Source organism: Phallusia mammillata, chromosome 4 (assembly GCF_965637545.1).
Source record: "Phallusia mammillata chromosome 4, kaPhaMamm4.hap1.1, whole genome shotgun sequence".
Classification (NCBI taxonomy): Eukaryota; Metazoa; Chordata; class Ascidiacea; order Phlebobranchia; family Ascidiidae; genus Phallusia; species Phallusia mammillata.
Genome location: NC_137255.1, coordinates 4,145,882 through 4,161,663, shown reverse-complemented (window position 1 = coordinate 4,161,663; position 15,782 = coordinate 4,145,882). Strand labels below are relative to the sequence as shown.

Sequence of the window (15,782 nt, the reverse complement as noted above, 5' to 3'; positions counted from 1 at the left end):
CGTGAAAAATATATGCCAATTACAGCTTTCCTATGAAATAAGTTATATATTTTACATGACAAAGAAGTACGTTAACATGGATATACAAAACAGGTTAACCTGGCCAAACCATCTAACATGATAAAAGACTCAATTTTATCAGGATTGTAGTAGAAATATGGTATGATTAAATTTTATAAGACTTGAAAAATCGCTGCTCGCGTATTGCTTTGACATTCGGCATTTAAGAAAAATATTTCTAAAGGATACGGGCAAAATTAGGAACATATATTTTTGTATGGAAGATAACTCACTGCTTATGTATTTTGAAACCGAACCAATGTACGACACATATTGAAATGGATTTAATCAAAACAAAACTGAAGGGAACTAAAATGCATCATATATACATTTGCTAACGGTTCTCACGGTAACAATATCAACTGTTACATAATAGGTTCGGAACAACAAAGAATACTAGTTTTCTTGCTATGTTTTCTGATCTCAGAGGAGCCAAGTTGTATATAAACTGCCCACTTTCTTTCCACCTGCGTCCCACCACTTTCATTTATTGATATTCTTGGGTCTGTCGTTCGCACGGCTTGTGTCAGTCGCTTTTATCCCACGGAAGGCACTTTGTTCCGTTGCGTTTCTTCCTCGCTTTGGAGGGGGTTTACGCAACAGAAAAAAGTTTGCCTCAAGTATAAGCTTACCTCGGTTCGTTGTGGTATTTTCGAAGGGCGACGCTTTTTCACAATAAACCTTTTTAGCGGGAAGGAATGTCGTTGTTGGTCACGGGTCATGATGAGATCGATTCTTTACAACGCTGTGGGCCTAAATGGTACTAGTTTCTTTTTGTAGCGTTTCAGGTTTAAGGTTTGATTTTGTCGTAGGCCTAATATTGTGCAAACATTTTAGCATCGACAAAACAACTTTAGAGATCAAAGCTAACCTCTATTGAACTCGTTGTTTTTGTAAATCCCGGTGACGCTGACTTTTTTTGTCCCCAATGTTTACAATTTTCCCATACTAAGTTCGTAGTCAATAAGATACCGGAAAATAGTTCATAGCAAGTGATGCGTGATCATGACGCACCCCTACGTTTGTAGCAATGACAGACAGATCGGTTTTTGATCAGATTTGAGCAAGATTGAATGCAAATAAACTGTCGAATTGTTAAGTAGGGGATATTGTGCAATCTTAAGCGTAAATAACACTTGTTTGCGAACTCTTCCAAAATCATATCTTTCTGCAACCACATAGTTTGTCTATTTTAGTATTCTTATGGATAAAATCCAAGGTAAAATCGTGACGTTTGTTGGCTAATTATGCCTCTTTTGTTTCGAAATTTATGACACCGCTTTATGAAACTTTAAATTTGGAAATTACGCTTTCTAGTGCTGTAACGCGTCATATATTCTTTTGTTAGTGTCATGTTGGACCTAAGGACATTTTCGTAATAATAGGAATTACCGGACTAAATTACACATTCTCTCTTCTACGTAACAGCTTTTTTACAAACTCCCACTAACAGTTTTTCCAGTACCTATGGGCAGGTTTGTTTCAACACATATTTTACCGGTTAAAATGCGACCAGAACTCAAAAATAGATTTACTTGAAATAAGACCACTACGGCTAATACCATGGGTTGCCAACCCGCCGGTTTTAAGAAGAAAAAAACAGTTTAATTCAGATATTTATTTGGGTGCTTCATAAAGCATTTTGAGGCATTGTGGCTCTGAAATGAGTATTTTATTGTTTTTTAATTAATTGATCCTCTTGCTTTAAAACTTAGCAGCCATGATGGCTTAGACCAGTGGTTCCCAACCTTTTTCGACGAATTCCTTTCTTAACAATTCAGAACATTTTCATTCCTCGTATGTGGCAAACTATACAAAGATCAGTTAAAATTGGCCCTTTTGTTAACTTACTGTTATTGCGTGTTCTTATAGACGGTTTAACGCGCACATTATGAACCAACGGTGCCTGCGGCCACACACTATACATTGTGTGTATTTGCTAGATACTTCGTAAATCAGTCTGAATGGACATTTTTGATCTAAGGACAGGTCATATTCCCAGCATATAGGTGTAAATCATTTGTATTTACGAGTGCGTTTCTGTATGTGCGAAGCTTTTTGACAGCAGTGATTACCGTGAATTTTTAATGCCTGACCTAATTACAGTTGGAACTAGCGACATATGGCGGGTAGCCAAGTGTCAAAAAGATTATCATTGTGTCTTTTATCACTTGAAAAGCTTTGCAACCTGATTACTTCTGCCGTAGATACAAGGATTAGGCCAAGGTGCTTATATGGCGGCATTGCGCGTCCGCTAGCGGGTTTCTCGAACGATAATTGTGCACTCCACATGGACAGAAAAATGTTTAAGGGAGTGTTTAACTTTCAAATGACTTGTGTAATTTTAATGCTGATTAAAATACTATAATATATTTTTATTTATACCAACTAAATTTATTAATTTCTTTATGATTGCAAAAAACAAACTATTTAAAACATGAGACCTTGTAGGTTGAAACAGTGTGCACTGTCTGCAGCTTATAATTAATTGGCTCGATGGCATGGTTTAATAAAAATAGACTAATAGACTAGGTCAAATAACTTTTTAAGATAAGTTATATCTACCTCTTGATTATTCTCGGCTAAAATTCCTCAAAAGTTATCCAGAAAAACATTGTCGGTCCATCGGTGTTCGTGACAAAAAGTGTTTGCAGTCCAACTGATCTTTATCTAAATCCGGTAATTGCTGATCCCATAACCACAGGAAAACCGCTACTTTTGGGGTTATTTATAGACCACCCCCAATACATCAAAGACCGAAAGCGGAGAGTTTAATGCCAGAGAGGTTATATTTTGGTCAGTTTGGTCGATTGTGCTGTTTTGAAACCAATTTTCCCACCCAGACCGGTTAAGAATTCTGCTTTTTTGCTTTGGCTGTGCTGGGTTTACCGTCATGAAAAAAGTATTTCAATAAATATAGAAGCATGAGGTCATTACCTACCCATGAAAAGTAAGCTGCAGACAGTGTTTATAGTTGCAACCTATAGTGTTGCGTGTGAAAGAAATAGGTATTTCGGCTGGAAAAAGTCACAAAAAAACATATTAAAAAAAAATATCCTACAGAAGTTACATCCCATTAAACACACAGAACATAACTGTTTACAAATCAGATTTGTTTCATACACAACACAGGCGATTAAAACTAAATGTATAACAGAGTTTCATTTTTTTAAGGTAGCCTACTAATTTTCATTTCGTTATGCTTTTACAAAACAACGTAATTTTGGTACTAAAAGCCTTAAATTATGCTGTGAACAAAAGTTATCATGCAATATTTGTATCATATACAACAAAAAATATATCCAAATTTAATGTCGAACACATTAACTTTTCGTCCTTTATAAACATAGGTTTGGAACTAGCGATTGCCTACGACCATACCACGTTGAGAACACCCCATCTCGTCCGATCTGGGAAGTTAAGCAACGTCGGGCCCGGTCAGTACTTGGATGGGTGACCGCCTGGGAATACCGGGTGTCGTAGGCTTTTGCCACTCGCTTCATTTTGCGACAACCCAATTTGGTGTTTTCGCTTCTGCAAACAACAAACTTTTTTGGGCCCATGTTCCAGATAATTAGTCAAAAGTGACATACAATTCAATAATTCAAATATTTTAGTTTTAGAAGCTTAAATCCCAACACATTACTTTGAAAAGTTACCAAAGAACCATTCAAACAACAAAAGACCGAAAGTTTGAATCACCATTAATCGACCTTCTTAAAATTTCAATCCCCTGTGGGGCGAGGCCTCGAAATCGTGTTGACAGGTTCACAATAACGGGCCAAATTATAATTTGGTTTAGACCTTCCAACTATTCCACATTTCGTCGAAATATCAATTTCGTTACATATGTAGGCTATATGTGCACAAGGTGTGTATTGGTTTGCTGCCTGCAGCGGTAGGCTACCTACAGCCCTGGACCGACACAAATTTTGAATAGTTGGAACTCAGGCTCCTATCTGACATGTTTTTCATCAATCTAGGCCTGAACACGGCACAAGTTAACTCTTCAAACTGGTTTAGGCTGCACCCCTGTCATGTCCTTTTCAAAGTAGGCTATATTTGGTCCTGTTAACCGAAATGTATTCACGTGACTCGTAAAATTGCATTAAATTGTCATGGCCGTTTGACTGTTTATTTCCATACAGTAACGTGTTTACATTTTATTCGCAAGTCCACAAAAGAGTGAGAAGGGCTTATTGCAGTTATCAGGTTTTAACTACATGGCCGAAATGCAATGTAGCAGTAAAGATGCATCCGCATGTTGGGGCAAAAGATACGTTAAATGTGCAGTAAATTGCCTAAAACTTCGAAAAGGTTTTAAAGAACCACCGTTAACCTGACCTGAAATGGAACGTTGAATGTCAAAATAAAATTAACAGACTGTTTAATTATAGTTTTTACATAACTTAGCCTTCATGTGTAAAGACCATGAATTAATTAAGCAATGACATTAATGTTGTATGCGTTTAAAGTCAAAAGAGTTTGCACTTATGCAAAATAATAGTGTCAAAAAGGTGGGAAATTAACAAAGAATAAAGTTGTGTTCCAACTGTTTGTTTTTTGATCTGTATATTTGCTCCTCGAAAATTGGAATAGAACGTTATGACCAAATAGATTAACTTGTCATGCAAAATAATATGAGTTAAAATTAATTTATAAACAGACGTTTGGCGCAGGCAATTGCCTACGACCATACCACGTTGAGAACACCCCATCTCGTCCGATCTGGGAAGTTAAGCAACGTCGGGCCCGGTCAGTACTTGGATGGGTGACCGCCTGGGAATACCGGGTGTCGTAGGCTTTTGCCGTCGATTTTTTTTCACAATCATGTCACCCTTTTACCCAAATAGCCTTTTTTGTGTACAAATTAGTACCTAATTTTCGTTCGCAAACTACGGTTGAGAAAAAAAGGCCTGAAATATGCTTTCAAAGCCGTTGTTTGGAAAGTTGGAAGTATTTAATTGTTTTAGTTTTGAAACCGGGCATTAAAATGGTACATAGCTAGCACAGAACATTACACTAGTGCCACAGAATCGGGAAACGGCTGCAAAACCTCACGGTCGAAATTAACCCAATTCAAAAATTTGTACATAAAAAGGACACAATATTATAAGACGCAGCAGCCGCACCAAAAATACACTGTACATCGTACAATATAGGAAGTTTTTGGCTACATAAATTACTAGACTAGCTAGCTTTTTTGTTTGAGTAGTCTGGTTTTGCATAATTTTGTAAGGTAGTGTGTAAATGTTGTGCAAAGGAAGTTCGCTTGTTTTTCTCATTTTAATCGCTTTGAAAATCTGCCAATGTTTTGAACATTTTGGGCTTTGACATTTAGCTTTGGCGTGCACAATGTTTAGATTTCCTTAACAGCTGCCAAAAAGCTTGTAACAAGCTGGCTTAACGTTGTTTTGCATCATCACTCAAATTCTAAGCCATGCGTAGATCAAAAAAGATTACGTTTGCAGCTGTCAGATGCGCATTTTTTTGTCAATTTTAATTTTCGTAGCACTTCCATACATAGATATCATTAAACAAATTGTAGCCTACTAGCAAAGTTGGTGGTCATACCCAAGGCTTGACCTTTTCGGCTACGTTGACAAGAAATCTAAGCAGTTTTGCTCTCGAAGAAATCAATGCGTTGACAGTATATTAAAGTTGTCAGTTCTCAGAAATTAAACTTGCCAAACCGATTAGCCTATTACCACCAAAAAATGATGTAATGGACATACAGTGTATCAAAAACTTAGCGGTATTTTGGTGGCCACACACGATTGTCATGTTGTTTATCACAAACGCAAAAAAAGAAAACCACCAGGCTGTCAAAAAAAGACAGCTTAAAGTTATGGCATAAATTTCTAATTAATGCAACGCACGAATATGCTTTGCGCTTTAAGCCACATGCTACGATTGTGCGAGGTTTACCATCCACTTATAAACAACAACTACATAGACAGCTGTAAGTATAATGACATTTTGACAGAGCTTAATAAAACCATCACCACAACCTCTACCAGAAATGTGTTTTGTGCAAAAGCATAGCCTACATGTGCTGTGTTTATCCGAATAACATTATTATTGGCCTAGTTTTTCTGTCGGGTTCAAAACAAAAACAGCACCATCTTTAGTTAAAAGTAAAATCATCTTTCACGGTTATTTCCAACATTCAACAACGTGAATTTTTCGAAAGTTTTAGAAACAAACATTAGGAGTCTGAAGATTGACGGGGGTAAAATCGTGCGGATAACAGCGACAAAAGATTAAACGGTCACGTGTTAAATAGATACAGCTGGGGTAGATGCAAATTAATATTCTAAAATTTTTGGTACTTTTTTAGCCTTTTAAGTGTACCAGAGACAGAATATTAACTTATTAGTGTTCTGCAAATCAAACGTTAGTTTTTTAGTGATGTGCCGCAAGCTTAAAAGGGTTAGGAAACATAACGTTATAGGTTGTAACCATGGACTTGAAAGTCTCCCTAACTTAATAAGATTTTCTGGCTTATTAAGCACCAACGTTTCCGTACGTGAACTTTCGTAGATACAAACCGCGAACCCTTAAAAACAATAGTTTAAAGTTCTATATCGAGCATCACTTTCCTGGCAAGTTAATTATTTGCAACCAGAAACACGTGACAGGAGACACGCGTTTTGGGTCCAACGCGGTAGAGAACGTTTAAATGGGTTTAAACTGTTTACACCATAACAGCTTGAAGGCTATTGACGCACTAAGCAATGTGCGCCTGCCCCGAAGCCTATCAATCTATATCTATTGTGGGATCTGGTAGGTTTTCCTGTCTCATATCTTTTCATCACTCTGCGATTTTAGGATTGTTTGGTTAGAGTTTTTGAGAGGAGTGTACATTTTCAACAAGGGATAAACGAGCTTGTTTTGTCCTATAGGTGACCGAAAATTCAGCTGCTTTTAATGCGCTTGTTGTAGTGTACATCAAATACATGTGTTGCATTTTTCTTTTACGTCTCATTTCATTAATTGTATTTCTAAATTTAGGTAATACTTTTTGCAAGTAACCATACAAGAGTGCTAAACCTTGACTTAGTTTTTTTTTACCTCTGTCACTTGATATGTACATAAATGTTGGTCTGTTATCAAAGGACACGACTGGCTTCGTAATTGATATCGACCACCGTGGCGATATATTTGCCAAACGTGAGTGCTAAACCTTGATTTCGCTTTCTACTTGTTATGTATATAAACGTTGGGCGGTTATCGAAAGGCACGACTGGTTCCGTAATTAATATTGAAAACCGTGGCGAAATATTTGCCAGACTAGAGTGTTAAAATCTGATTTAGCTTTTTCACCCTTGTCACTTGTTATGTTAAGAGTTGTTGGTGTTTGTTCATAGAAGGGTATATGGACACGATTGGCTCCCTAGCTGATGGAACCACAACTAATGGTGGGACAGTTTTCATCCATCAGCACAAATAGACCCAGTTCCGGTTTAACGCCCCAACAATAGAAAGGGGTGTGTCAAGGTGTTTTGAATCTTCAGTTACTAGCTCCGTGACAATCCCAGCCCCAGTAGCGATTACCGGGTTTTGTCAAAACTACCCCGCCCCGTTTCAGCTGTCAGGCCGTCATCAGTTCTTTGATCTTGTATGGTAATGTATTTGTCTTTACCATTAGGACTTGCCCACTTGATAGCAGTATTTTCGTGGACACACGCGTGCTAACTTTCGGTTTAATATTTTGTTGTCGACGGTACGTGTGTTCGTGTACCACCAGGAATACCGTCACGTCACTCCATCGCGGTACGGGTACCTCGGTTGGGAACCACTGCATTAGAGAGTCAAAATTCTAATGGAAATAGCGTGCATTGAAACTTTAGCGGTTCTTTGGGCAGGTCCAAACCTAAAAAAGGCCCCAAAACAAGTTTTAAGAAGGTTGAGACATAAATGTGATCGAGTGTAAAGGTAGACCTGAATTAAACCCCCTTGGCCAAACTTAAACCTGAATATGGCCCCCAAAACTTGACTTCTAATACGACTATTTTACTGTTCATAAACATTGGAAATAATTGGTTTGGCTACATAAGTTTTATAATAGACTTCTTTCCGAATCCGTTCCTAGAATTGTATCACATATTTCGTTTAAAGCACTCTAAAGACAAATTTTCGCTTGAACATTATCTAAGCCTGCAAATTAATTTCATAATAGTTGAATAAATTAGCCACCCGATTTTCGGTACGTCCGGTAAAGTTTTGTTATTGTTTTGTCCATTGTTTGTTGTTTCAGGTTTGTATAGCGTCGGTCTATATGAAAATGTCAATCACTGTGTTAAAAATCACATTACCATTCATGATTGGACTTGTCTTATCCAAGAATCAAGGGCTTTTCCCGGCTAATTCATAACAAATACAGTACGCGTCGCATTGTATTCAAATAACAATTGGAAAAACGTTGTTGCGTGCGATGGTCTCGCTTGCTGCTAACAATAAGTCCTAAAGTTCCGAACAGTCAGTGCCACCTTTTTAAGCCCTCTCAAGCGAACAATACCACTCTATTTGTTTCTTGAACTCTGGTCCCCAGGTAAACATTTCCACCAAACAAAAAGCTTCTCAATAAAGCCTGTAAAACCCGTAGAATGCAAAACACAGCATTAGTTATCGTTGGGTTTCGATAAGGGGCAGGGTGTGTGTCAATTAGGGGTGTGTCTGAAAAGTTGTTTGTGTATTTATAGAACCAGAAATGGGCATTTTTTACCTTTTATTTTTGTGTGCTGGATGTCACTTAGAAATCGACGCGCCTTTTTTGTGTACTGGCGCCAACTTTGATGTATTTGTTGATTTTTCTTTCTCAAGAGATAGTTGCGATCAAACATTTTGACATCTCAGGCGCCAGAGTTTAAATAGTCAAAAGAGCTTTAGACTACACTGAGTTTTAGGGTCATGGACGACTTGACGTGAATAGCCAACCAGTTTAAACCGGTTTTATCCGTTTTTGAGAGATTTTTTTGTGCCATATCAAAGTAAATTTAGAAAAAATAAACAATATCACAGCGGTTACCAAACCGTAAATCCTTTTTTCAAACATTTTTTTGAGAAAGTGGCGTGATACTGTACCTTAAAAATTTGACAAAATAAACAAGCGTACTAAAATATGTTACTAATCACAGATTGAAGGCGTGATCATTTTTTTAATGGGGGCGAATAGTACGTTGGAATGATGGGTTGAGTTAAAAGAAACCACCGTAAAACAGAGACTAAAAACAAACGTTATTTGTCACCATTGCTGTATGTCCTATAAGTGCGTCGCACTCTAACAACTTATAGTATGACTATTTACCTATAATGCTAATAGTACTAATGCTTAATAGAAGTACACCGTTCTTTTTTATGAGTTATTTTTTTCCCGTGGAGAACAATACCTTTCTGAAGGCTTTTTATGTGATTGTTAATGATAGTGTTATTTAGTCCGTACCTGACAGTACAATTTCGAAAGCATGCAGGCTAAAAATGATTTCTTTGAAAAAAAAGGAGCCCGAATTGGGCCCGAATGGTGGTGAAATAAAAAATGATGCTGAGTGTAAAGGCAAACAGGAATCAAGTCCATTTTATTGAAACTTAAGCCCGAACCCGGCTCGAAAATACAGGCCCAACTTAGAACGCTGCCTATTTGAAGACATACTGCAATAAAAAACTTCAAATATGCTTGAGAAGCTTTACACAGAATTGAAATGTAGTTAATTAAGGAAGAAACTGACAGACAGACAACTTGCATATTTTTTACCCCGGCAGTACATTAGAGGTCCAACGCTTAAAGACAAAGCACCAATAAGCCATATGTTGGGAACGCGAGGTGTCAAATTTGCTGCGCTTTCTCTACGGAAATGCCTTGTTACGACCAAAACTGCCTGATTCCGTCTTGATGTATATGACACGTAACCCAAGGTCGCTGAGCAAAGCTTTGAAATTTGATCCAACGTTAAATTTGAGCCCTCATAGCGTCAAGCTTCATTCAAATCCAAGGCTAAACTGACGTACCCCGTCACGCATTTTCCCAACAGGTCAGAGGTCATTAATGCGAGCCGAACTTTGACCCCGAGTTGTGAAGTGTTGGGAGGAAATGTCAGCAAAATAAATGTAAGCTTCATTGCAGTTCAAAGTGAGCGTTTGTTTTGTAATGGCTTCGACACATAGGAGCGGTGTTTGGGTTGGCAAATTAGTATGTCATGCTTTTCTTTGCATCAGCAAAAACGGTTCAAGTTGTGAATTAGCGTTTTCTTGTTAAATTACTTTGTAACTTGGTTTGGGCTGGTATAAAATTTAATTTTTTTGACCAATTTTTGTTTTGACAGTACTTATAATTTTTTCCACACATTAGTTGGATTTTTGTTTTGCAATAGTATATGTCAAAACCTAATGGTTTTTTATGCTATCATCGTAATGTTAAAAGGTAAAAATCATATAATGAAACGTTTTGCATTTGCTAGAATTGCTGGTTTAAAATAAAATCAGTTCTTTAAAAATCCTTATTTTTTAGCTGTCCCTCGGGTCATGTAATTATGTATTGAGATTTCAAAGATCCAATGCACAAATCAAGTTACTATCGATTGCTTTGACGTTGAGTGACTTACGCTTTTATCAATTGCGACAGGGATTTAATACAAATTAAAGGGGGGCGTTTTTTTTGTTCTAAATCAACGCAAATCAATGTGGATCATGAGTAAGACTGTTTTATGGCGTTTAGAAAGTTAGAAAAACAAGATTTACTCGTTGTGTTTTGTTTTATATATTATTCTAGCCTCGTAGGTGGTAATCTACTGTGAAATCTTGCCGTTTATCTAATTTATAATTCCCGCCTTTTTAAAGTGCTTGTATAATTAGCGGGTAAAGACAATTTACTACATTCAGAAACGTATATTTTTATATATTCCTTCCGTCAAAAGTTTGCTAATTCATGCTTCTGTGTATATAGGTTCATGTTCACGCTAAGGCGTGCCCTCATAAACGCTGTAATAAGCAACCTGTTAGACTCCTTTGTGGTGCTTAATCAATGTAAAAGACGATTTGAACTTTTCCAATATAAAATCTAGTCTAAAATTGGATAGGTACTTTATGCAAATGCTGTTGTGTAAATTAATTGGAGCCTGACATTTCTGTCAATTTAGAGTTTTTTGAAACTTCTTAGTTTGGACAATATTTCTTGGAAACTTTGCGAATACTTTGAAGTTAGTTCTCAGAAACTTGGAATGTTTTAATTCTACTTGCTACGTTATACGGATTTATTTAACAAATTTGTCGTTCAACTGGTGTAATGGTAGGTTCTTGATAATAACAACTAGTATTTTGTTTAGCATTACACCAGTTGAACGACAAATTTGTTAAATATGCAACTTGGTGGACGAAACGCTTGTTCAGTATTTTCTATGCGGATTTATGTTGTAAAAGACAATCCATCTTTCAGACAGGCAAACGCCTTCCAACCATTACGTGGCAATTGGATTACGGAAACTGCTGCTGGACTTTGCGCACTTGCATCGTGTCCCGGCGTCCGGTTGTAATTTACGTTTATTACCTCAGGGCAGGTGGCAAGACGTTGCAAAGAACAATCAAAGGACAATTTAATCCCAAAAGCGCAACGACGGGCCGTTTTACGCCTCTTTTGTTTTCGGTGGGAAGGCTGCAATTATTTTGTATGAGGAGTTGTTAACAGTGTGAAAACCGTTCATTCCTGAAAGAGTTTAAACACTCTTCAAAGGTATTTGCTTTTGAGATGATAACAATGAATTGGATTGATTTTAGTCCAGGTGTGTGCTTTTTACCTTACTAGAAAACCAAGTTTTCGTGTCTGTTTAAAACGATACAAGAAATTACAGTGGAAATTAGATTCAATCCGACAGATTTATGTAGTTGCGTTGGCGTTTACAGTAAGTGGTAATGTTGCGTTTACAAATCACATGTTTTTTAAGGGAGGTAAGTGTAGGCCTAAGCTTTCATTTTGTAAGTTGTGTTGTTCTCAGAAACTAGCTGTTCTAGTATCACCACCTGCACAAAATGCGTAGGCAGATAATTGCATAGCTTCCAAGGCAATTACGGCATACTTTGTCATTTATGGAATGAGGTAATTGTAGTTGGGTTAATGTTGGTTATAGTGTTATGTTGTTATTTAACTGTGTCTATATAAGAGCTGTCATAAACAGTTGTATCAACAGCTGTAAAATGCGACTTTATTAGCAAATAGAAGTTAAGTTACATAATCAGAAAGCAGATAAGTTATCTGTTATGTAATCATATCTACACTATGTAACCATAGTCACTGTATCATGTATGTAGCATCAGGATGCAGTGTAATTTAACAGTCAAGTTTTTTTCTTTTATTTATTTGTTTTTTCCAACCAATACGTTCATGTAAATCACACCTAAAGGAAAAAGTCTGGGAAAACAAATAACATGCGCTGATTATGCAAAGGGTGTGAACAATTAGCAAAGACTTGTTAAGAGTTGAGTCGTTAGCATAGAATCCTGTTCTGTATGTTACTGATTACGTTATCAGCTTGACTCCAAAATTTTAATCTAGGTAAATCACACATGGGCGTTACGCAGGCCACAAAGAAAAAAATGTGTAAGGTAGGTTCGAGATAGAATGTGTGTTAAGAGTTTAAATTTAATTAAAATAAATATTTTATTGCACATAGGTATAGTGTTGTGCGAAAGAAAACGTAACGGTAACGTTAAAATTATGCATATCTGTCGATTTGAGCTTTAATCTTCTATATTCATGGGCCCAAAAATGGAAGTTGTTTACGAATAGCCCATTCTGAGAATTAACGCTAAACAGCACGTCAAGCGTCCTGTGGTCTGTCTAGTTCTTTGCTCCAGACGCCGGTATTTCAGCACCATACCTACCGCTGCGATTGCAAGGCCATGTTTCCCTTTTTTCGCCTACTGTCTCTTTTCTTTCAATGCCGTGTGGGTACATCCCGTTTAAAACAATAGTTTCGTTGACAACCATGCGCCAGACGATTTGTTGCAGATTAGAAGTGTCAAGTCTAAAGTCTGTTCAAACTCTGTTAGAAGACCATTGTTTTAATGCACAATGTGGAGAAGACAGAAAAAGCTGCCAGTCCGTTCGTAACCGGTATATAGGCTGCTACAGGGCGTGCGTTCGGCAATTGTGTTGTTATGGATTTTCCTGCCAGCGTTGCTCAAAAATTTAAAGCCTGTTACGTTTATAGTTGAGTTAGCGTAAAGTAGCCCATGTACACTGTGTATAGAATTAATTGCACTTTTTAACGTCTTACGAAGGTACATCATTATTATCAAAGTGGTTGGTCAAAAACAGGAAACTATATGTTACCGTGCAATCGTTTTACATTTAAATTGATAAAAAATAGATGTATTTTTCTGTGCAAAATACCTATAAAATCTAGCTAGGGTAAAAACAACAAACATCTAAGTTACAGGATTTGTGTAATTTTGAAGAGCATGCTACTATGTATAGGTGGTTGATCTTTGAATCCAATTTATTTTCACAGAGTGTTATCAATTCTATACGTTAGGCGTCTTTTGAGCTGAAATTGATTTGTTTTTATTATCTTTGTACCTGTTGAAATCCACAACACAGCGAATATCTTTACCACCATGGCCAAGTAAGTTACGGTAAAGGGTATTGTGTTGTTATGTTTTTGTTGTCATATTAGCTTTCACGTTTCGAAAAGGCGGCCCACAGGCTGCGTCTATCCCGCCACTAAGTCTTGCAGTTCGCCAACATATTTCGAAAATACAAAAATGAATAAACATAAAACCAACTTTCTTGGAAATACTTAATTGTAAATCGAATATCTTTGCGAGAAGCATGTAGAATTGGATAATAACAACATTTTTCATTTTCTTTAGTAAGTAATAAGTTAAAAAACAACAACTTTACATTCTCAGACAAACCTTCTGTTATTTAGCTAATTAACGTTAACGCTTGACAGATGTGTGTTTATTTGTAGGTAGACTAAGTCAAAAACTATTTTGCTAAATATTTGGTCTAAAACAACTTTGTGGCATAAAAAACGCCCTGCAGAGCTACAACTGCTATACAGAATGCTGACAGATACACATAACTGAAATTTCAATGGTTAAACTTGCTCTTTATTTTTTATAGCACCGCCAGAATCGAACTGACAAAGTCACGTGACGAGTGGCCTGAAATTCGCGATTGCTTCGTTAATTCTTTCCGCCACTACCCGCTTTACAAATACATGGTACCCGACCCACTAAAGAGGGACGCCTTTCTTCGCGCCTATCTCGACGCTAATTATGACGTCACAGTCGGAAGTGGGAAGGGGATTCTTCTGGCTATTCGAAAGGACCACGAAGATTTATGTGGTGGGTCCACGTTGATAGGTGGAGTTGTGTTTGTACCGCCATCTAGCGACGGGGTTGGCTGGGCTATCGGGAGTGACGAGCCTTACTGGAGAGCTTACGACAAACATGGACTAGGCAGGATTTCACCAGAAGGCTTGGAACGTGTTAAAAGGTAAATACAGGTTTAATAAAATACCTTGTAAAATAGGTAAAAAAATCATTAAAAAACGGCTGAAAATTTTGGAAGGGATTTCGCTAATCTTCTGCGGTTTAAAAAAAATATTTCCGCACTAAAAAACTGACACAATTATTTCTTACAGGTATGAGGCTTGGGAAAATAAACACGTCACTCAAAAACTGTCAAGTACTCGCTTACCCATGTGGAACGGCCTGTTCTGCGCAATTGCACCCGAACATTCGTCCAAGGGCTTTGGTAGCATGGTGTACAAAGGCGCCATTAAAATTATGGCCAAACACTGGCGGGAGACACAACGCAAAACTCAACGAGTTATCAGCAAAAGTGAAGACACTTCGACAGAAAATCCAATGCAAAACGACGAAGGCTTCATGAGCCGTTTCGGGACTAAAATTTTGCACGGCTTTTCTCTACTGAACCACAGGCGTTTGCCAACCGGTATCGCATTGGCTCAGAAAAAAGAGCGACCCCGTAGCGCTCCAATTGATAACAAATGCAATTCAGCTGTTCCGCTAGTGGGCGCTATTAGCCACAGCGACCGAGCAGCAAATTTTCACGCAGCAAACGGTTTCCACCAGATGTCTCGAATCCCGTATTACGACGAAGTTGATCACGTGACGCCGTTTTATGTGCACGTGCTTGTACTGGATCCGTTTAAGACTGGACGTTTGGACGAATTGAACAATGCATTAAAAACTGACATCAACCGAAACTTGAAACTTTACCACACACCTTCGACCGTTTCGTGTTCGCTTGAAACTTCATGATTTTTTGAATGTTTGTGATGTTAGTTATTAAAGCATTTTCTTTTGATCCTTTTTTGTTTTTGTTTTTGTTTTTCCCCCTTTTTTGTAATGTGCCGCATTTTTGACTGAATTTTGTGCTCTCACAGTTTTTGATCGTGTTTTAAATACGAAATATAAAAACATCTTTGTATTTGGTCCTTTATGGTTTTATAGACACATGGCACAGGTCTAAACCATGGTAGTTGTGATTGGAAACAGTAAATGAGATACAAATTGCTATCTGATGCAAAAAGAACTAAAAAATAATACTTTTTAGGTCGTTAGTTTAGTTTCCTTTGAGGAGGTAAAGTTTTCAATAATCTTAGTTTCTTGGAGTGATCTCTCTTCACTTGTTAAAAATTGAAAATTACCCCAAAAGTACGACTAATGAATTTAAAGCGTCTGTGTAATCTTTTGTT

The 15,782-nt window shown here is 37.3% G+C and overlaps 1 protein-coding gene and 2 non-coding genes across 5 annotated transcripts in view; all 3 read left to right on the top strand.

Moving 5' to 3' along the window:
- Positions 1-15,514, top strand: part of LOC145223329 (uncharacterized) — a 40,374-nt gene extending 24,860 nt beyond the window's left edge. For 2 of the 3 annotated variants that reach the window (XM_080089752.1, XM_080089750.1), the window contains 3 exons: positions 13,563-13,676; positions 14,180-14,554; positions 14,703-15,514. In XM_080089752.1, coding sequence (XP_079945878.1) covers positions 13,669-13,676; positions 14,180-14,554; positions 14,703-15,345 — 1,026 coding nt within the window. In that variant the 5' untranslated portion in view covers positions 13,563-13,668 and the 3' untranslated portion in view covers positions 15,346-15,514. Of the gene's footprint in view, positions 1-12,023; positions 12,149-13,562; positions 13,677-14,179; positions 14,555-14,702 lie in introns of those variants that run through there. The other variant, XM_080089751.1, reaches the window with a different exon arrangement.
- LOC145225512 (5S ribosomal RNA) lies at positions 3,428-3,546 on the top strand. Its single transcript, XR_013859912.1, has one exon. It is a non-coding gene; the product is annotated as a 5S ribosomal RNA (ribosomal RNA).
- LOC145225508 (5S ribosomal RNA) lies at positions 4,746-4,864 on the top strand. The gene has a single exon (XR_013859909.1). It is a non-coding gene; the product is annotated as a 5S ribosomal RNA (ribosomal RNA).
- Positions 15,515-15,782: the final 268 nt, after the last annotated feature.